The 22,234-nt window shown below is 36.1% G+C and overlaps 1 protein-coding gene across 1 annotated transcript in view; it reads left to right on the top strand.

Moving 5' to 3' along the window:
• Positions 1 to 295: 295 nt before the first annotated feature.
• Positions 296 to 22,234, top strand: part of LOC124633465 — a 44,831-nt gene continuing 22,892 nt past the window's right edge. The window contains exon 1 of the mRNA XM_047168695.1: positions 296 to 445. Coding sequence (XP_047024651.1) covers positions 429 to 445 — 17 coding nt within the window. The 5' untranslated portion in view covers positions 296 to 428. The remainder of the gene's footprint in view (positions 446 to 22,234) is intronic.

Below are 22,234 nucleotides of genomic sequence, written 5' to 3'. Positions count from 1 at the left end.
GGCCATCATTTAGCTGTGTACCCAGTAATTATTCTGATCTTTTAATTGCACCGACCTGTACACTGGCACTAAATCGTTCATTCAACATTGCGCTGCAATAGCAATTCTTCAAATGTACGAACACAGCCTGCGCCCCCCAGCGACGCACTGATTGACAGATGTCGCGAGGGTGGCGCTTCAGACGACAGAGGTGACGATGAATGTATTGTCCAAAATGCACCGGTGTGCAAGGCAGTGCAACCTGCTGTCAAGTCACAAGTTCAAGAGCAGGCACGCGACTCAAGAACGGCCAGAATCGCCGCAGCTTTCGTACGGAGCGCACGCCGACGTCACTCGCGGCTCAAACCCGCCTCGCGATACGCACGAGTGTTCAAATTATATTTCAGTAAAGAAATCAAAGTGCATCAAAGTATTTACCTGAAGCAATCATGCGGAACTTCGTACGGTGAGTATCCCTGTTATTAAGCGATTTATGATAAATCATACCCTTGACCAAGGGTTATTGCAAGTTATCGCACTCTGCGATCGAAGTTAAAAAATAAGTTTCTGCGGGCTTTAATACGTATGCATGTGTTAATTAGTGTGTTGACCGAAGATAAAGACTGCTTTTACATCGAGTTCGTTATTCGATGTATCGAGTAGGATGACTCAAAAGTGATGATCAGTGTTTACATTTTGGTTATTCGAGTATCGATAATTTTTATTCGAATATTTTAGGGTCACAAAGATTATTTATGTTTTTTCGAATAATTATCGTTAAACATTTAACGAGTTTATATGTAAGTTACATACAGAGCCAGCTGGTTCGGCCACCCCATGCAAAAACAATGGAATGCAAGCGATTTCACACGGAGATAAAAATGCTCGCGAAGAGCGTATGTAATAAACACTTGAGGTCTTTAATGATGGATTATTGAGGCAAAACGTTTTATAGCTGTAAAAATAACGAATATTCTCCATAAAATGCAATAAGACCCGTAGAGGATATTTATATTTTATGACGGTATTAAATTGTATACGAAAATATTATGCGAAATTACATATGATAGAAATGCTAATCGGGAAAGCCATATGAACATTATAAAGAGTTCTCAGAAATGATATTAAGTGTTCTTGGAATAATTAAGTGTATAACCAAGTATAATGAGAGATTTACGAAGACCTTTAAATCCTCTAAAAAGAATTAACTAGGGATGTCCCCTTGGTTTTAACTGTAAAACTTGAGCGAGTGTTACGAACAAATGAATTAGCCGTGGGAAATATAAATAGGTTGTCATGTTTAAGACCTAGGCTGGGTTACACGAAGCAAGAGTGATTAGTGCTCATTAGTAGTTTTTTTTGAAGATTCCTACTAGAAGGTTTTTACTGAAACAGAAATAGTGAAGATGTATATAGGGGGCGATTCTGGTATAAGTAAATAATTATTTATATTTTTATGGCATAAGTTATTCCTACTTGTCTGCTGTTTTAATTTATACATAAAATGCATTACAATATTAATGGTACTGTCAGGTTAACCAAGCACTTAATTGTTTTTATTATATAAAATAATCGTTAATCTTACATGAAAACAAGAAAATAACAACCAATATTAATTTACGAGCGCAATCAACCTTAATAAACCCAACCATATTTACAACGTAATTGTCCATAAACAAGTGCATTAATCGATAAAATATTGATTAACTCAAAAATCTACTAAACGTAGCTTATCCATATAAAATGTTAATCAATTTTGTCGAAGCCGCTCTAGCGAGGCGCAGAGTCGCAGACGCCGGTTGGCGTTCATTTATCAAAGTGCACTGGCAATAATTACGCGTCCGCTTGATTTACTAACTAGCGCCGTAATGTTGGCCGGTAATCATCGCGAATAATGAAATATTAATTTTAAACCCTCCCCCCTAACTTTTCTGCTCATACTCAGAGATCTTATCGATAATTTTAACGCTCAGACGGACCCTTTGGCGCAACACTAATTTAAAAAGTTGCGCGCGTGCTCCGTAATTAGAAAATAATTTCACACGCATTCTCCATTTAAGTAATTACTAGGTTACGGCGTTTATGTTTAGTATTACTTGTTTGTGAATTAAATTTTAAATTGGTTTATCTTCGAGCTTATTTTTGTGCTTTTTAATATATTTTAATATGAAATTACTTTAAGCATGATTGCGATACATTCATTAGGTGCATTTGAGAACTAGATTAGGTTTAATATCGGTATAAAGTTAACACTAACGTTTATTTTGACTGTTAAAACCAAAACAAGTTACTCACATTACTAATAAGCTCGTGGGTGGTTTGACTAACGGACAAGTGGTCTATTCTGCCCTATGGATTTATGGGTCTGACCAGTGAAAGGAGTTTCGGAAGCAGCTTCATACAACATTTACAATACATACGAAACTGTTTTTTACGACCGAAACTGAAAATTCGGCAATAATGTCAGTTTCAGTTCAAACGCTTTCTTGCAAAAGATCGTGTTTGAGAACATTATTACTAAAACCTACTTAGTCAGTTATACTTATTTAGTGTACCAAAGTAAAAGGGCTTTTAACGTATGTAGTAATTAAAAATCAAGATATTCGTATTTCAATTTATTGATGCTTTAGCTTATTATTGTGACATAGATCCGATGTTTTCTCTGCATTCCATCATCAAAAAAATGTGTCATAATGCAAGTAAAAATAAGCAGCACCGTTATCAAGATATCTTCGAAAAAAGTTTCAACGTTTTGCTATACAAACATAAATTCCATCGACAAACGAAAACATTGTAACAAAAACTACAAACGATTTCAGTAACTGGCAGTTTCAATTTATGGCACAAAATGGCAGTTTAGAAAAAAAAATACGATCTATGACGTAAATGCAATTAATTAGTAAAGTCGATGGCAATAATGTTGTCGCGATAAATTAACGAAAGTAAGAACGGTTTCTATAAAAAGTAATATCGATACTAGATAAGTTTTCAACAATAATTTACACTCTGAGATGCCATCACTAAGAAAAAACTACATACTCACCTACTATAGTTTCTATTCTAGCGAATATGTCGAGACTAGAAAACAAAAATACCCAATTAGCGTTTTATAAAGAGTTTCATCACTACTAAAGATGTAATAAGACTCGCAGACAATTAGTGGGCACATTAATTAGACTTTTTTGCACTTAAAAACACATCTAATTTATTTATGCGGTGGAACCAACGACCATAACATAGGTAAGTAAGTACTCTTTGGTGCAAAACTTGGCTATCTCTAAGACATATGCAATCGCTGTAAGGTAGAAAATATCTCATCTAACAAGCGTCTACAAAGTATGTAGTTGGTTTATCTTGTAGATATAATCACCAGTACCATTACCAGTTAAAAAGGTTCATCTGTTACCATGGTTACCGTTGGAGCGCCATTAAATTGCACCAGAGTTGCAGAGTGGCATCCATGACACGGTTAGGTACGCGTAAACACGATAATTGATGGAAGTAAATCAAATTGAAGTAGATTAAATTCTAGATATAGGTACTCCTTTTTCAATGGGATAGATGCAGCCTTTGATTCTTATTAAATAAAAAAAAAAATGTGGTTGTCTGCAGTCGTAAGTTCCACAATCAGTCGTAATAAAAATAACCCTAGACGTTTAATCATGTTCCCCAACTTTTTCGCTCGAAGAAGTTTAATTGAAAAGTCTTAACGGGCACAACAAACAATTCATCATTTTCGAAATATAAAATATAGTTAGTACCAACTGCACGAACATAAAAACTTGTACATTACAACAAGAACAGACAACTTGCATAAAGTTTTAAAATAAACTTGCAAAAGTTGTTCGTACAAAACGTTATGAGAAATGACAGGCCGCCTCTCCTATCTGATTTCAATAAAGAACAGTGCAATGTGAAATACAATGGCTTTTACTGGATTTTTATCATTCCCATTGTCCTTCTTGGCGTTTATTTGTTCTTCATATCCGTACAATATCATATCTTCTGTAAGAGTTATTTTTAGTGGAGGTTCATATGAGTTTGTTGCGAATATTCCTCTCTATGCATTTGATTTATCTGTATTGTAGGGCATTGTTTGGGTTTCATCGTCGCTTATTTTGATCGTCTGGTCCTCATCTTAGGGCTTCGTAGACGCTTCGTAAGTTTTTGTACCTATTTCTTCTATTAACTTAAAAAAAATCTATTGACTTCTATAGTCAGAATGTTTTAATTCGTTTATCAAATTAAGTAAAGTGTTATGAATGCAATATTTTAATAATATGTCTAAACTAATCGTATCAATATGGCACAGGACTAAACACGCGGTCATTATTGTGTCAATAAATAAGTTAAAACACAATGTAACTTTAAACAAAACTATAGTGAAACATCAAAGCAAACAAAGAATTTGAAATATCTCTTTTATACAAATAATAGTTATTTAATGACCACGAAATGGTCAATTAATTCATCAACTAAGTTCTTCCCAGTAACCAAAAACAACGAGAATTAAAATCCTAAAAAGACAATTGAGTCAATATGACAAAACTTTGTAGTCGCCGCGTCACGCACAAGTCAGAGACAAAATAGTCGCGTCAATACTTTTTTGTTTGTTCAAAAACTGTTTGCACTGGCCAGTGCTGCGTGTGGCCCGGGATTCCGCGAAGTCCGGGATTGGTCGCGTGAGACCGGGAACGGGACACGTGTAGACAACGGCGCGTCATTAATCGCACGCGAAAGTCTTCCCGCCGATGCGCTATGGCGATAACGATATTACGCCACGTTCATTTGGAACCTGAGCCTTCATGATGGAACGATCTCCTTAATTGAATATAGTCACACTATTTCCTTGTTCTAAGGAAAACCGTTGCTATTAAAATTGAAGGATGTCTTTGCAATTTCAACAGCTTAGATGCAGTCGAACTTGAAGTTAGCTGAAAATTATTTATGAGCAATTGAGAATTGAAATATTAAATAGTTTTTTTTTTATAATGCATGATAATCAGTTAAATGAATTCGAAGCATATCATTTACAAAACAAACCTTATCATCAGGTCTAAGGTCAACTAAATCCTATCCCATCAAAACAGAATTTAACTATAGAAATAAAATTTGATGAGGCATGTACAGAAAATAGCGTAAATTTGCCAAGGTTTAACTAATATTTAGTCGTAAACGGAGTTCTTACTGGAATTCTATTGAAATGTACGTGCTCAGAAAATAGCGAGTAAAGTCAGCACATAAAATTGTATAGTTATTAACTTTATGTCGGACATAGACCACAATATGTGATGTATTACTGTTTGTTTAAGCTGTGTGTTTGAAATTGCTTTATTTTAGGTTCGTTGTTTTTTTTTTATACTGAATTTGCTCCATAGGTAATTCTGGATGAAATAAAAATTCTTACACTGTATCTGATGTAACAACGGTGTATCTACTGAGTAATAGTGTCAAAAATTAGGCAAATATGGGTAAAATTTTTGAGGTTGAGGTTAAAGTGATAAGTGCAGTGGGAAAATAAATCCATCCGAGACATCAAATAAATTATTAACGGTGAAATAATGATGAAGTCGTCAACAAATTGTAAATTACACAACATAGTAAACTAGGAAACAAACAAACATTCCCAGCACTTAAAAATGTATAAAATTACCTGATCGCACGGCTAACTGACGCCACCCTTTACAATAAATCGTGAACTGGAGTCAACACCTTCCTTTTTCGTTCCAAGACTAATGGCTTAAGTCTGGAGTCCATCTGACGGATGTCTGGCCAAGGAATCCTCAGGTACCTAAGTCATCGGAGACGTTTGAATGCTCGTGTGTGCCCACTCTAACAGTTCCCAAGGATCGCTTGCGTGTCTGATATTTACGCCAACAATATAGAACCGACGGAGTTAAATATGTGAAATAGTGTAAACGTCTAACGGAACGGAACCTTTACTATTTAAGTATTTATCTGTTTGGTAACCGTTTTTGAGTTGTTTATGTGTGTGCTTTTATTTGTGTTGGATTGTCGGCGTTAATAAGCTACAATTAGTACTTCTAAGGTTGAGGAATGAGAGAATGGATGCGGAAATGCAGCCAGTATTAAACTATGTAAGTACTGCTGAATGAAATCAAGTTTATTTGTAACATGCAAATAACTGACTCAAATATTCTTAATTGGCATACTCGAAATAGGAATTCAAATTATACTTTCATGATTATCCGAGCAAAAAAATTAATCGGTCTGTATCATGACCATAAACTATTTCAACGACTTGTACGCGGAAATGTGTGAAAAAAAACTATATCGGTTAATCTCTACGGCATAATTATGACAATCCAGTACCATGTAAATCATTATGGACAGTTCTTCAGTTCTTCACATCTCGTGCAGAGCTGGCAGTTGTTGCATTTTCCACGCGATACGACCATGCATGTGTGCATGGCTTCGTGAAAATTTCGTACAATATGTAAACTAGTGCATGTTTGAGTGATTAATCGAAATTTTCAAACTGTCAATGTATATAATAGTAGAGTTTCTATTATTTTGCATGACACCTGCTTCGTTTTACAATTCAAAGATTTCATGTTTTGTTTAAACGCGTGTTGGTTTTATTCAGTTTTTGCTCAGTATTTATTTTAACATATGATTTGACTATTGTAATTTTTCTACAGCAGTCTGTTAGAACACTGGTTTCGGTTTACAGTCATGTTAATTGCAGGCAATTTTGGTTAAAAATTAGGCAATTACAGAACAGAAACCCATTCCAAAAACCATCTCTTCTTTGGGTACATTTCTCATGATTGTCACTATAACCGAGTCATTACCAATTGTACTCAGTAGCTTTACAGAAATAACACTAGGTCCATTCACAAAGACACCGTTTAGTGCTAGAGATTGACGCTCCCATCCTACATAAGACGGTCACAATTAACGGTAAGCAAAGTGTGGTGCATTAGAAGATTGGCAGACTGCATTGTTGGCATATTCCCTGGACTATCAGCGACAGAATCACCTCCCTATCTCGATGTATCTTTATCTCGATTCATCCGGATGAATGGCAGCCGATAAACATCTTCAAGATATTAATTAGAGGATGCAATTACACGTAAAACTTTAAAACAATGTCGGAGTAACTAAGCATTAGTTGTAAAGTCAAAGTAGGTTAAGCATGTGGGCGAGAGGACCGTTGCTGTTTAATGTTCATTTAATCAATTAAGTCTAACGTGTCGGCCGATTCATCGCGATTTGTTAATGTGTTATGCAGTCCTGGTACTTACGTTTCCGTGGGTACAGAACTACAGAATGCTTAGGAATGTGATTGTAGCTTCTACGTCATTGGCCGTTAACCCTGGCCAGTGATGAGGTGTCTGATTACTCAGGCCGGTGCAGTATTGCAAGCGATAATGGTCATGCGATACTCAGAAGCGTATTGTAGTCAATATTTTGAGGACGTGAAATCGGACGCTTGGCGAATCGAAGCTAAGCTACGGTTATTGTTTTCTTTATAGCTACTGTTTCTTGTTTTACGCACGCGCACTCAAATTGCATTTTAAAAGTCTTTCTAGGTATTATTTGTGTGTCGGGCAGATAAAATACAATTTTGCAAACTACTTACGTTGTTAGGCACGACGTTCACTTGTTCTATATTGATGATCTAATAAGTGGTTGACATTAAAACTGATAATTACTATCGAAGAGCATTGTTTGAAGCTTATGCTTATATAGAGGCACTAAAGGCAATTAAACCAGCAATAAATTTACAAGAGCATAAGTAAGTAATGCGCTTGGAACTATGAATTACCCTCTGGAGGGCAATTATGTGAGCACTGGCTTGTTTGTACTGCATTTCATTGTTAATTGAACATTCGTTATACAGACCTACCTATGTCATCGTAAACATGGAAACTTCGCGTATTGTAATGTGTAGGCGTATCAACAGTTATGATACATTTATGTTCGGTAATCAAGAAGCGATTCGATTTTGCTTACGGACAGTAGTTGTTTGAGGCTAATCATCACAGAAAACATAAAAAAACTATGTATAATGGCAAAATGAGTTTTATATAGAACTGTCTAAAACAGCTTCTGGAAATCGTTGGATTAGGCGCACTATATGGATCACTAAGGAATAAGTAGTCAGGAATTTCAGTCAGTAAAAGAAACTCCCTTGATTGCACTTTACCCCAAGGATCGTTGCGCCACTTTTTCTTCCCAGCAAAAACACATAGGAAGTGGTGAAGGGTTTTGGAGGCTGTCTTTTGTAAATTTCCGATGTTCGAAAAGTGCTGTTTTGCAGCCAAGTTTGAATAAACGAATTTTGATTTGTTATTTAATGTTATCTGACATACCAAAAGTAGGTACACATGTTTACTAGTACTGAAGAGTATGAGATCCAAGGCTTTGTGTCCCTGATTCGATATAGTGGTGTTGGGTTTTCCCATTCGAGTTTCTTAGTACCAGTTTGAATTCATTTGCAAGGTTTACTTTAGTGCAATGCTGACTAAGCCTTCGTGAGAAGTCATATTCATGTACTAAAAGATCAGTGCTAAAGTTAGACTTACCGCAATCGCCCTATTAATGACTAGGGCTGCCATCCGTCCGGGTTTCCCCGGATTTGTCCTCATTTGGAGGCCGTCCGGGGACCGTCCGGGCGGGGTTTCAAGAAGTGTCCGGGGAAAACCCGGACACTTTTCATGTAAGGAAGCACCTCATTGAATTTAAGTATATGTTAATTGTAAATGGATTACAAATTAGGTATTATTTTGTTTAAAAAAAACGTACTCGTTCGGGGAAAAAATGCGATTTACGCCAAATGTCCGGGTTTTTTTAATGTTTGTCCGGGTTTGGCGAAATTCGAGATGGCAGCCCTATTAATGACTAACATGCATGTAATGGTTTAATGTCTTTTTAAGGACCATAAAAAGTCAGAGATATGCACTTTTCAGACAAGCCGGTGCTTTCTGCGAATAACTAGACATAGAATAGACACATTTTATCTCAAGTCTCGCACGAACCCTATGTTTAGTATCCCAAAATTGTTTCCATAACAATTTGAGACACCTTAATGCAATACAAGACGCGAGTCCTATTCTGAGACGCACAGATATGCAAGTTTTAGTCCTGTCGCTTCGTCTACGTTTGTACAGCTGACAGACTAAGATATAATATACATCATTTCAATTACTGAGCAACATTGACAACGACTTTATGGCTTAATATAAGTCTTACCTACGTCTGTGTTGTCTCCGACTTTAACTTAGCTATTAGTAAGATTTGGACCAATTAGGAGTTAATGTTTATATTTCAATTTGACTTTGATCTTGTAGAGTCATCTTTTGTCTTCTATAAATTACAAAAGCTGTGTGCCCTTTCATCAATGGTAATTATCCACGTACATCTTACCGGTCCAACTAATTTCTAATTCAAATTATGCAAAATGGCGGTAATTAGAGGAACGATTTGAATGTGGAAGCGTCGCGTTCGCTTTGATAGCTTCGTTCGTGTCAAACGGTTCGTTTTGACGCCACGATTGAATCTGTTTGACCCATAAAGCTGGAGTGACCCACGAGTGCGGGCGTGGGAGCTAAAGTGTTGCATCTCTTCCTTATTTGTGTGATACAACATTAACGGCACCTCATATAGCAGGTTAGGAGATGTGAATACGGTGGATATGGTTAAGGGCCACGTGTGGGACCCTATTGCTCTGAGAAGTCAAAAATATGCTCTTGTTTTAATTGCCGCGCTTACAGAAGATCAATGCAAACGCGATTGTTATAATCTACGTTAGTTCCTCGGTTTCGATTGAGCATAGTTTACCAACCAAAAGTTCGATGAAGGCTATGTGCGCAAAATAAATCAGCACAGTCCGTCCTCTGTCTTGTAATCCTAGTAAGATCTATCTCGTGTTTTCAATTAAATGTAATAATCCGAATTTCTTTGTTCATAAATTACTTACAATAAAAAGAAGGAAGTATATTATTTACCGTAAAACAAAGCAGCTTGGAGAACTTAAATCTAGTGTTCAAAAACCGGTAACTTATTATGTGTCACACATAACACGATCATAGTAAGTAGTGTGCCAGAATAACGGTTGGCGAAATTGTAGGAAATAATGAATCACCGCATAACAACAGTTTTGGTAAATCTTTGGTGACTATTGTTGTATAAACACAGACCATTTTGGGTTGAAGGACGTTACGAGTTTATTCAGAGAATTCGCTCAGTGTTGTAGGTGCTCATGGCGCAGTTCCTTTATGGTTTACTAATCAAGAGTTATCATCGTCATCATCACCAACTTATTGTCCGTATTCAAGAAAAATAGAACTCTAGTGGCCAGTTTGATGCATAGTATCCAGCCTCTTTTAAACAAGAGCTCCTGGCTGAATTTGTAGTTCTAAATTCAAACTAGTTATTTACGCAAAGTTTTTGTTATAAATGAGGCTACTTACGGCCATCCCCAATATTCTATCTATCTATTGTTTTGCTTACTAGAGATAGGAATTTGAAATTACTTGTATGGGGCTTATGTCAAAATTCTATCTCCAGTATGCGTATTAACTAGATAGATATCTATAATATTGGGAGGTTCAATGATTCCCATTTTCTGATATTGATAGAGAATCGAGTGCTCCTGTCATGATTTATAACGTCACGATTTCTTGCATTTTACTGTTTCTAATTTTCTGACTCATGTCAATTCCCACACGAAGGAAATAGAACAAAGCTAGATTTTTTCAAACATTTCTGAGTAACGGGATTAAATTGTGTATTTGTTTGTTTAGAAGTTCACTTAGGGCGAATAGTTCGTAATGAATCAGTCTTGTCAGTTTGTAATTGCTACCATAAATTGACTATCGTTATATTGGTTGAATGTTGTTCTAGTTGATGGCTGGTTGGCACCAATATTTAAGATTTTTCTCTTTGTTATTAGTTGTAAAACTGTGTGGGATTCGATTATTTAGTGAAACAGTTAAACCGAGTGACAGATGGCAAAAAAAAACTTTTATGTCTTACGTGCACAATCCAAACTAATATTATAAATGCGAAAGTAACTCTGTCTGTCTGTCTGTCTGTCTGTCTGTCTGTCTTTTCTTCACGCCTAAACTACTGAACCGATTTGTGTGAAATTTGGTACAGACATAGTTTGAAACTTGAGAAAGGACATAGGATAGTTTTTATTACAAAAAAAAAAAAATATTCCGGACATATAGCGCCATCTATTGGTCAAATCAAAAATCTGCTGGTAGTCACTATTCCACGCGAACGAAGTTGCGGGCAAAAGCTAGTTATTCATAAACTACATTTGTAATTTGTATGTCACCTGACAATCTGTAGTAAAAACGTAACGACTACATCTGTAGTAAATAAAAGCTGATCGGTAGTAGATTTTCAATACTCTGTTAGAAATGCGTAGGTTATTGTTTTACTTAAGAGGCGCCAAGCTAAGTGTTTGTTTAGATGGGGTCAGTTCAAGTCAGTTGTCACTTTAATAATAGAGAGGGACAGGAGTGCTAATTCACACGGTTGTTATATCCGTGTTTTGACTATGTTGGTTACAACAATAAGTTTTAAAATACACTTCGTTAAATATTAACGGTAAATTTTTTTCCCCCCCGAATAATAATTTTAAAAGGATTCTGGAATAAAACAGACTCTGAGTCGAATAATTTCAAATGGAAAATCAATCAAAGTATAATCCATTCACTATCGCGCATACGCACTCACTCGTCCAGGATTACATCTGTCAGTAAATAATAGTACCATAGACTATCATTCACCAACATACCAGCGTTCTCTAATTGCCTTTGACAGCGCAAAAAGAACGAAAGCGGACGTGCTTTTTTATGCATTTCTAAATATAGGATTCCTAGTCAAGATTTCAAGGAGAAGCGACCCTAATCGCAAATGAAACTAGTTGCATCTCATGGCATCGCATCCGCCATACCTAATAGATCCGTAGACAAGATAGAAACTCTTTATACCAGCCTTAGAGGCATTTACCAACTGGAATCGCCTAAATCGTTACCGTGGGTTACCTCTGCCAAAAGTACTACGAGAGTCCCGTCATACTTGTCATTACCGCTGAAAGATATTCACTGCTGGAAAAAGGCTTCACCCAAAGTTCGCCATTATTAGCCGGTTATTTATCTATTTATTATGTAAATCACTTTTATAAAATGCTGTGGCACCATTTGTAACGTTGCGTTTCCTCCCGCGCGTATATTGGCAGACTTTATCGCAAAATATTAGTCGTTATCCAGTTAGTGAAATGCTCTAGGATACCAGCAGCGGGAATGTGCGTTCACATATTGGTTTGACCGGACCAGTTCTTGGTAAGGCAAGGGCACTTGTCAATGTAGGCTCTGTAATTGATTTTCTAATGCCTAGGCGCCATTTTTTGTTGGTACAGATTATAATTATAATGGCGTGAAGTTTAATGGTGTCTACACACCAAAGCCGCTGATGCCGGCGGCACAGCCCGGCGGCCCAAGCCGCCGGCCGTATTTTGTTCAATCATGCCGCATGATTGTACAAAATACGGCCGGCGGGTTGGGCCGCCGGGCTGTGCCGCCGGCATCTGCGGCTTTGGTGTGTAGACACCTTTAGGTATGAATACCGATATGGAATGGATATGAAATCAAAACGTTCAACTCAGTTAGGTAGCTAAGAAGATTTTGCTACAAGCTTGTAAACTCTTCAGCTTTGTAATATATACAGGGTTACTGGTAAGTAGACCGCATCCTTTCAGGAGGTGATAGTATAGGTCAATACGGACAAATTTGACCCTGGGATACACTGGGCAAAAGTTAACCCGTTTCAAGATAATCGAATTTCAAGATCAGTCGTCTAGGTACACGTATAACTTTTCATTATTAGTTAAAAGTCTCATTTTTGTGGATTTTTGTTTGTTTTTGGATAGAAGATGAATCATTTCATAATAACAAACCATAAAACTGTACAAATCTCAGAGGAAATTATAGCGAACAGAAATTACTTTTTTAGTAGATATTTTCTCAAAAATATTACTTTTCATTTTTTTGTGCAGAATACTTAAAAAACATCTACATTTATATGGCTATCCAAAAAGCCACAAAACACACAAAAATCCGCAAAAACGAGACTTTTAACTAGTAATAAAAATGTATACGTGTACCTAGACGACTTGTAAAGAAAAGATCTTAAAATTCGATTATCTTGAAACGGGTTAACTTTTGCCCAGTGTATCCCAGGGTCAAATTTGTCCGTATTGACCTATACTATCACCTCCTGAAAGGATGCGGTCTACTTACCAGTAACCCTGTATAAGACCCAGTTGTACCATTCATGTAAGTGTAACAATAATCGAATGATTTTCAGTTGTCAAATCTGCGATTTGACCAATCGGCACCAAGTATTCGGCTGGTTGTGGTTTGGTTATCTTTATACTTCAATGGAAGCAACTTGTTGAAAGAGTTCTAATATGTAATCGTACTGACTATTACAGTATTTATTTTTCATATTTCAAATATTTTTAAGTCTCCTGACTTGTCAGACTTATGTCACTGAATAAAATTTTATCTTCACAAGAACATCGTATTTTAAATTACAACAATCTTACAACACAACTCACCGTAAGTATATATTTTTTTGTCTATTGCTAGATCATAGAATTGCTCTGATTGAATTAATTGCTACATTCATTTTCCCTTTCATCGCTCTTTCTATAAAACAGAATATCTTTGTAATCGTAACCATTAACGTATGTATCAGTGTAATGGTTTTAATCAATTAAGTCTGTATGTCAGTAAGACGCGATTTAAATTCCGATTAATTAATGCAATTAATTACTTTCTCGCGTCTTTGATACGGCTATCTCCGTTGTTTGGTATCGGATTGACGTTGTCTGAAATCTTTGATTAGGATTAGAGAGCTTAGCATGCATGTAGTATCTATGTACGCATATAGAGGAATGTACATCTTAAAATGAAGTATGTGCTCGATAGAATACCTATAAACTGAAAACTGTTTATGTATTCAAGAAGATCTGGCAGCGAAAATGTTAAACCTTTTGATCCACTTTGTGCTGTTGACGCTTGTAACATAAAGGAAGGTCCTTTATTTATAAAATCCTGGTCTCAATAGGTACCTACAGCTAAGTAAAATGCGGCGCATTGATGGTACGGTTATATTTTTCTTTGTCACATTTTCCTGCCTTGAACTAATGAATGGGCATTGCTTTATAGAAATTGAAATAAAAGTGTTCGTCCACCATAGCTCAGATACGAATCATCGCATAACATAACCATCTTCTGAATGGTCCATTCAAGTAATCAATATAGTTTCATCAGCAATTAGTCAGATTAATCGCTAAGTAGACTCGCGTGCAGCGCAACGAGATATTTCGGACTATTTGTATGCAATCGGATCATGCAGTTTTTTAAACGATCCATCTTTAGATTGCTATCTATAAATCTGCTCCAATCACTTTTATTACGAGCTTTAATAACATCATTACCATTACGAGTCAAGTATCAAATTCTGGCATTTCTCGCCCCGTGGCTGTCATCAGTTTAGCGGGACTTCTGGCGCCATCAAAACCAGTTACTAAAATTCGTCCGTTACGTTAAAATACGTCGTGACCTTGAAATGTAGGCTCCGATCTGTCGGATGCAAATGTACCGACACAGGCCGACCGGCAGTCTAACGGTAACCGATAAAAAGCCGATTGTCCTTTCATGGGCTTCGTGCTATATTAGGGTGAATTTCAACAGGTCCAATAAAATCTTCATTTCCGTGGATTTTTTATACTTCAACTTTAGAACAAGAAAAAATAGTGTTTACTAAAGTTTTTGATAAGATATGTATTCTTCCTTAATATCTAGTAGATAGCTTAAAAAACTAACGAGATATACAAGACTAAAATTTTCATGCCACGGCGGTGAAACATGCATGCACGGCAATGAAACATGCGTCCATGGCAATGAAAACTATTCCTGCAGCCATCGTTTTGACATATCTTTCTCTTTCTTTTCTTAAATACTCCTCTAGTAAAACAACCTAAGTGAACCTGAACCTGAAGTGGTGTGTGTAAGTTTATCATTTAGTGAGGTGAACGTGGAAATATCTTTTTGTAGTTGACTATATAGTACAAATTGATTTTTTTTCTTAATGATGCCGTGGCGATGAAAACATAAGTCACGGTAATGAAACATGCGGCCACGGCAATGAAACGAAATTGTTTTACAAGGCATGGCAATGAAAATTTTTTCATTGCTGTGTATTTTTTTTCATTTCCATAGCAAATTTTGACCACGGAAACCACGGAAATGAGAGCACGGCAATGAATATCAAGGCAAAAACATCAAAAAACTAAAAATCTGTTAATAATTCACAGTAATTAACACATCACAAATAAACATAAGATAGATGGCATTGTACCGAATGATCAATTAAGAGGACAAACTTATTCAAACAGAAGTAAGACCTATCCACGGCGATGATAGAAAAAATGTCCAGTGATAAAAAAATTGCATACTTGCATTTATGGCGCGAAAACGCAGGCACGTGCACACGTCATTCCACGTCGAACACTTGATGTCCACTAATATGCAACATTTAGCGCACAGCGGGAGGGACGCAAACCTTTAGAAAAAGGAATATTCTTAAATATGTTTAGGACATGGCGATGAATGGTGGTTCTGGGACAAACTATTTTTTATTTACCATTTGTTGTATTGTTTAAATATTTCAACAAATGTAGTCCGTAATAATACTTTAACTATTCACGAATCAAATAAAAGTAGGTTTTAATATAAATAACTAATACATTTTTATCAATAAGGTCTAGTACACATCAAGGTGACGTGTGGACAAACACGGCAATGAGAGATTTTGAGGTTTATTTTTTTTTTTTGGAGAACCAATTAATCCTATTAACAAAATATTTAGTGCTACACATAGATTACTATTTCACCTACTTAGAAAAAAATATTAGAATATTATAACAATGATTTTTAGTACCGATTTCATCGATGCCACGCAATTTTTGGTCCCGGGAAATTCACCCATTACAGATTTATGAAGCTTTCTCGGCCAGCTTTCCTTTTCATGGACGGTCCTAGTTGAACGGTGAATTATTAGCGGGGTTGTGGTGAAATGAAATGAAATTGTTTATTTTGCAAGTTGGACATTACATCACTTTTACACGTCATTTTAAGAACGCTGAGGCCGGCATTTCCTAACTGACTGATCCCTGAGAAGAAACGCCGAAACAAACTCAAGGGTCATATTCTCTTTTAAAGTCCAAACATGTTATAAATCAAATAATATTATGTGTGGTTTAACCACCTGTCTGTTTAATCGGGCTATCGAGCGATGATGGTGACAAATGATGAACTTATGTTTAGTGGTATAGCGAACGCCTAAAATATTTGCGTGCCTACGCAAAATTGACTAAGGCAACGCTAGTTTTCGACCTTATTGTTTCTTTCGCCAGGGTTTTATTAGTTTTTTTTATTGTTTGATAAATTATTCAACAAAAAAGTAAGGAAGATTCAGAATTCTTGGAAGGTATTTTAAATGTCCCCCAATCACCAATTGGAAACCAATTTTAAAGTAATCAAGGACCTCTGCCTCCATGGTTCTGAGTATCACTTTTCCTTACAATTTTCTTTTCAGTTTTGAGACGTTAAGTAAAGGCGTGTCAAGTTTAATTTCAGTATCCGAATTCCAATTAATTCGTCGGTTTTGGGTTTTTGAAAGCATCCCGTTAAAACGTGATGAGTAATTTGCGTTAGTGGGTCACACCGGTAAAATGTGAATAATATTAATTCCAAACTTATCGTGGAAGACTGGTTGCATTCGTAATTGAATAATCAGAACTCGGTGGTTTTACCTACTGCTGTAAACGTAAATGACAGATTTATAATTAGATATACTTACTTGAATTATCTGCAAACTGCCAGATAATATAGGTACATTCGGATGGATATTGATACTTTTCATGTGCTTCTTAGAACAAAAGGTTCAAAAATGTCACCAAATGGAGGCAAAAATCAGTAGTGCAGAGGTTTGTAGGGCGACTGCGATCGATTATGACGGAAAATCGACTCATTCAAAAGAAATAGAACGTGAAATCTGTCTATTGGTTCGTTAAACAAACACAGAATTTCATATTTTCCAGTAAACAAATATAATAAATGTTTACTTAGTCCACTTCTGTAGTAGCCATTTGCATTTTATTTTGGCGCAAAACGATTTCGATTATGTACCGTCAATCATTATTCAAATCGATTTTTTGTCATCGTCGCTCGGAAATTGTATTGGATAAACATATCTGTGTCAAGAAGCTAATGACCGAATCGCTGTTATTTCTTCCTGGTTTTATGTATAGCCTATATGATTTCTAAAATAACTGACAAATCTGTGCTAAGATTAAGTATTAAAAAAATGTATATACAACACAACAAAACAATATACTTACATTTTTTTTTGTTAAAAAAAAGAAAATTGAACCGATTTTATAAATCCTTTCACTGTTGGAAAGATACACTTTTCCCGAGTAACATAGGCTATATTTCCTAGCAGGGGTAGCAGTTCCCATGGGCCGCAGCGAAACGGCTAGTAATAAGTCATTTGTGTGTTAAAATAAATGGATTTTCTTTCTTTCTTAATAGATAAAATATGAATATTTTTTAAGGAGAGCCAATATGTATTTGTGTAAAAAATATGATTACGTTAGCAATCATGCGAGTAGGTGGTCAAGCAATATCTTTTTGTTTTAGTAAAATATTATATTTATTTATGATTGTCAGATTTTGAAAACATTGACCGCAATAATATGCGGTTATATCGCAATTTCTACTTAGGATTTCGATTAGAGCTTCTATTTTTCTTTTATCTTTATTTGCAATTTTAGTATTTTTGGCTTCTCAAACATTGGCGACTAAAACTAATTGATTTATTTAAGAGGTTCTTAGCATGTTTTCTTTGTAGATATGCACGTGATAGGTTAATAAAAATTACCGGTCCATTCCAGGACAAATTCATGCATATTATTTTCGGTTTACATAAACTGTTTAATAAAAAAATCCATGTCGATTGATTCTTTGCGAGGTTTTTACGTTCATTTAAAGTAAGTACGTACCTAAGCTTTTTATATTGTTCAAGTATAAGTACAACAATGGGACACGTAAGTTTTCCAAAGTTACTATGTAAATAATAAACTCATCTAATGGTATTTTTTGTGTATCGACGTGATGTTGACAACTATTGTCAGCTTTTTGTTCTCATTTTTTGGTCTTTTGGCGTTTGGTTCCGCATGGCCATCGCCATTCACAACTAATTGTAACGGAAATGATAAATCAAAAGTGAATAATTTTGAAGAATATTTAGCTAAGTTTTTTTCATACATTAGGTATTTTAGCAACCGTGACTGCATTTTTTTTTATCAAGAAGGAACTAAAATATAACAAATCCTTCTATTTTTTGCTAACGCGATAATGTGGCAATATTATCGTATGTATAATAATGAAAGTACGTAACAGCCGTACACTTATTCTAACAACGCAATCCCTCACGTTTCCGTGAGAACATTAAACTTAGAAATACGTATATTTGCAGACTACTTGACGTGTTACACGAAACACTTAGAATATAAAAATACCCAAAATCCGCAAACATTAATCTTCAGTTTCGTTGAAAACGGTAAATTCTATGCAAAACTTCTTGTCTAACAATCTATGTGACGTTTGCTAGTATTTGGTCCTACCGACCTCATTTGTATGTTACTCCTTCGATCCACACTCAATTTGAATAGCAAAAGGCTTTTTAAAAATCAATTCTCACAGTAACTATGTCTATGGTCCGTGTATATAAAGCAGTGCGGGCAAATGCTTAGATTTATAGAATAAGTTTCGCATACCTGTGCGGACTATGAAATGACTGAATTCTCAGGAATTACATTTTGTTCAAGCGCGACATTTTGTATGGGAATTTGAACGTATTAAAATGTTTTATGGCTTTTATTTACAATGGTAGCTCGCAATGAAATGTCCATTGATAGATTCTTGGTTTACGGACGTCGCGTGGACATGTTCGCGGAAAATCACCATTTATCTGCGTAGATGGTTATCCGCTATCCGCGAGTTGCGGCACTACAAAAATCTTATGATTTTAGAACTGCTTCCTCCTTGGACGACTGTCTTTAGCATTGGACTTGCGATATGTTTTTGCTAAATACTTAGGTAAATATTACTGGTAAAGGTTCTTAATAATCATTTTACCTCTAGAATACTAGCACCTTTTTAATTTAATACAGTTCCATAGACCCAAGTATAATGGTTGATATATTCTTCTGCAAATAGGGAAAAGCTCTACACTTTTTACCGCCTGAATAAGTAGCAAGAAAACAGCAAATTATTATCGTTTTTACTTATCCCCGTAACCTGACATAGTCCGAGATTATATAAATACATACTCTAATCTCACGACTGGCCGTGAGAAACCGCGGTATATGATTGTAGAAAAAGCTAAATAGAACGAGTTAGATTCCTCGGCGAGGCCTCTGTTTGTCTTGCAGTTATTGAGTCATTATGGTGGCGGTATACACAGGCTAAGGAAACTACTTTTTTAGTAGAACTCCTGCATAAATAATGGCAACACTAGACGTAGAAGCCTGTGTTTAGTTTACTCGTATTGCTACGACGGCGATCTACGACCGATTTATTCTAGGAATTTATTATAAAGAAATGACACGTTAGGGAAACGATAGGTCTTCTTACCCGACTGTCAAGGAGGGTAATGTTTTTCTCAACTTAAGTACTTGAGTACGTAAATTACCCAAAGGAAATGTTACGACAAATCTATACACATCAAAGATCGTTCTAAAACACTGTTATGAAGTCCTAAACACGTAAAATGTTGACGGCATAATAAACAGCTAAACTTTGATAGTTCAATTTGACACGGTAGGCTGAAGATTATGGAGTATGGTGCACGTAAGTTCCTCTAAAATAGCTTACTATAGGATAGTTAGGAAATAATGACAGTGTTATGTTCCTATATGGCCGGTAAGATGCTTGTAGGGCCGCCCAATTGTTCGAAGCTTAGGCTTGGTACAAACGAGCCATGGCATATAGACAGACAGATGCACCGCCATTGTAACTCTTCCAGGATTGGGTGTCGCCGATATTTGAATTTTGCATATAATCCTGATCAAAGAGTTGCGTACAAACTTAATAATAGGTTTTTACATAAGAATACCTGACTCGAGTTTGTTTTTTAATTTTGTAAATTGATGGAATAACTACATATTTGTACCAACATAGAGTATCGGGTTGCCATGAGAATTGGGTCGAGGAAGTCAGATATCGCACCATTTAATACACTCAACTGCATCCGATTAGACTGGGAAAAGGCTAGAGAGATGATAACGATGGCTTTAAAGGTATCGATTTACTACGTTGTGCATCAAAAACTATAAAGTGACTCAACTAGGTGGCCCGTTTGCATCGTACCTTAGATAAAGTCCGTAGGCGTCGTGCGTCGGTCAAATGGTTATTGTTACATTCTGCGTGCGCGCATAATGTTCTGTGTCGCTACTGCAGTGTAGGCGACTTCCGCAAGTCCTGACTTTGACAGATTGTTAATACTGATTTAGTGGCTATCCTGCGCTTGCAGACATTGTTAAAGCTTGCTTACGAAGGGAACCTACTTAAGATTTGAGTGAAGATATAAGGAGGCAAGTGATTATATCATATACCTAACTTGACAAACTAAATGTAACCTTTAAGCCGGCGTAGGCGATAGGTAGCCTATTCAATAAGGAAAATACATGAGCAGAGATCTTTCTGAGATTTCTTTTTCCGTCTCACCGAAATCAAATACACAATTATCATTGTAACCACCCACAATAAACCAAATAAAGACGTTAGTTTCGTGTTAGCTGAGCACTCCACATGCGGCCCGCATACCGTAACGCCAATAAACACGAATACATACAATGTATGAATTTCGTGGAAACTTCAACAATAAAAAACTTTTTAGAAAACTCGCTCTGTAAACTGAACCCCTTGAGAAAGTCAACGAGGCAGAATGAAGTGTTGTCTGTGCCTGCGTAACTAGAAAAACAAAGTTGAGTGACCACGAGGGCAGAGCGGGGCAGGCGACCCCTGGGTGCGCCCGTGTGTCTTTTCTTTACCTACCGTTTACATTAAAAACTTATAATTGTACACCAGAACATTCTCATAGATGTTTCAATGAGTACGTTTACTGGCTCGCGTTTGAATTCTCGATAAGTAATTAGAAACGATTAGTGTGTACGACCACCGGAGTTGCTTTTAGTTTGTAACATCTGTATCATAGTCATTAAAGATAATTATGTTCTTATATGTTTGAATAATCATAACACAGGGGAGCTTAAATACTCCTCCGAATTGATGTGTACAATGTACACAGAGAATATGAATATAGGATCAATACATCAAGCTAAATGATGTGTTTGATAGAAAGAGAATTAAGGATAATACATTATCAAGAACAGAAGATAAATAAAATATATACAACCATTTCCTTGAATCTGTAGGACCTGTCATGCTCTCCCCCACTTTTACGTGGAAAAGAAAATCTAAATACCAAAATCACTGGTAAGTAAGATGGCAGGTTCATAATTAACTACATACCAAGAAACTGTCGTCGGAAGACAGAAATAGGATTCCATTAACTTCTTAACATCTCCCTTATCCATAAAAATAATTGGTGACGATTACCGATACAAAATTTAATTTCATGAAGACGCTTTCGTGTCATGAAATGCATGACAAATATAGTCCAGAACAAAAAAGAGCATGTATTCAATTCACTTTACTCATAACCCAATGCACAAACTCGCCTACTGTCTAAACAGATTACCTAGAATACTTACAGGAAAAACGTAGCTAAACTTTAAAACAAACAAGAAAAATAAAATAGACTGAACTACGCGACCTTACAATTCGCTCACGTTGCACAAATCGAATGCACTGCACGCTTATCATCTCACAGATCAGCTGAAGATAAACTTCAGCGAAAGTACAAACACAAAAGCAATGGAGAAAGTGATTTAGTGCCTGAAGTCAGGTCTTGAAAACAAAAACATGAACGAAGAACTAAGAATCGATAATCCTCGATAGGACGGCGTACATGTCTGATTAAAAATTGAAGATGTATGTGGATTTGATCGTAGTTCTACCGATGTATTATGAATAGGACAGTCTAGCCCAGTGGTTCCCAAACTTATTTTGTCTAC

This window comes from Helicoverpa zea, chromosome 9, assembly GCF_022581195.2.
Source record: "Helicoverpa zea isolate HzStark_Cry1AcR chromosome 9, ilHelZeax1.1, whole genome shotgun sequence".
In the NCBI taxonomy this organism is placed as follows: Eukaryota; Metazoa; Arthropoda; class Insecta; order Lepidoptera; family Noctuidae; genus Helicoverpa; species Helicoverpa zea.
The sequence above is the reverse complement of the archived record's forward strand: the minus strand, read 5'-3'. Positions and strand labels throughout refer to the sequence as shown.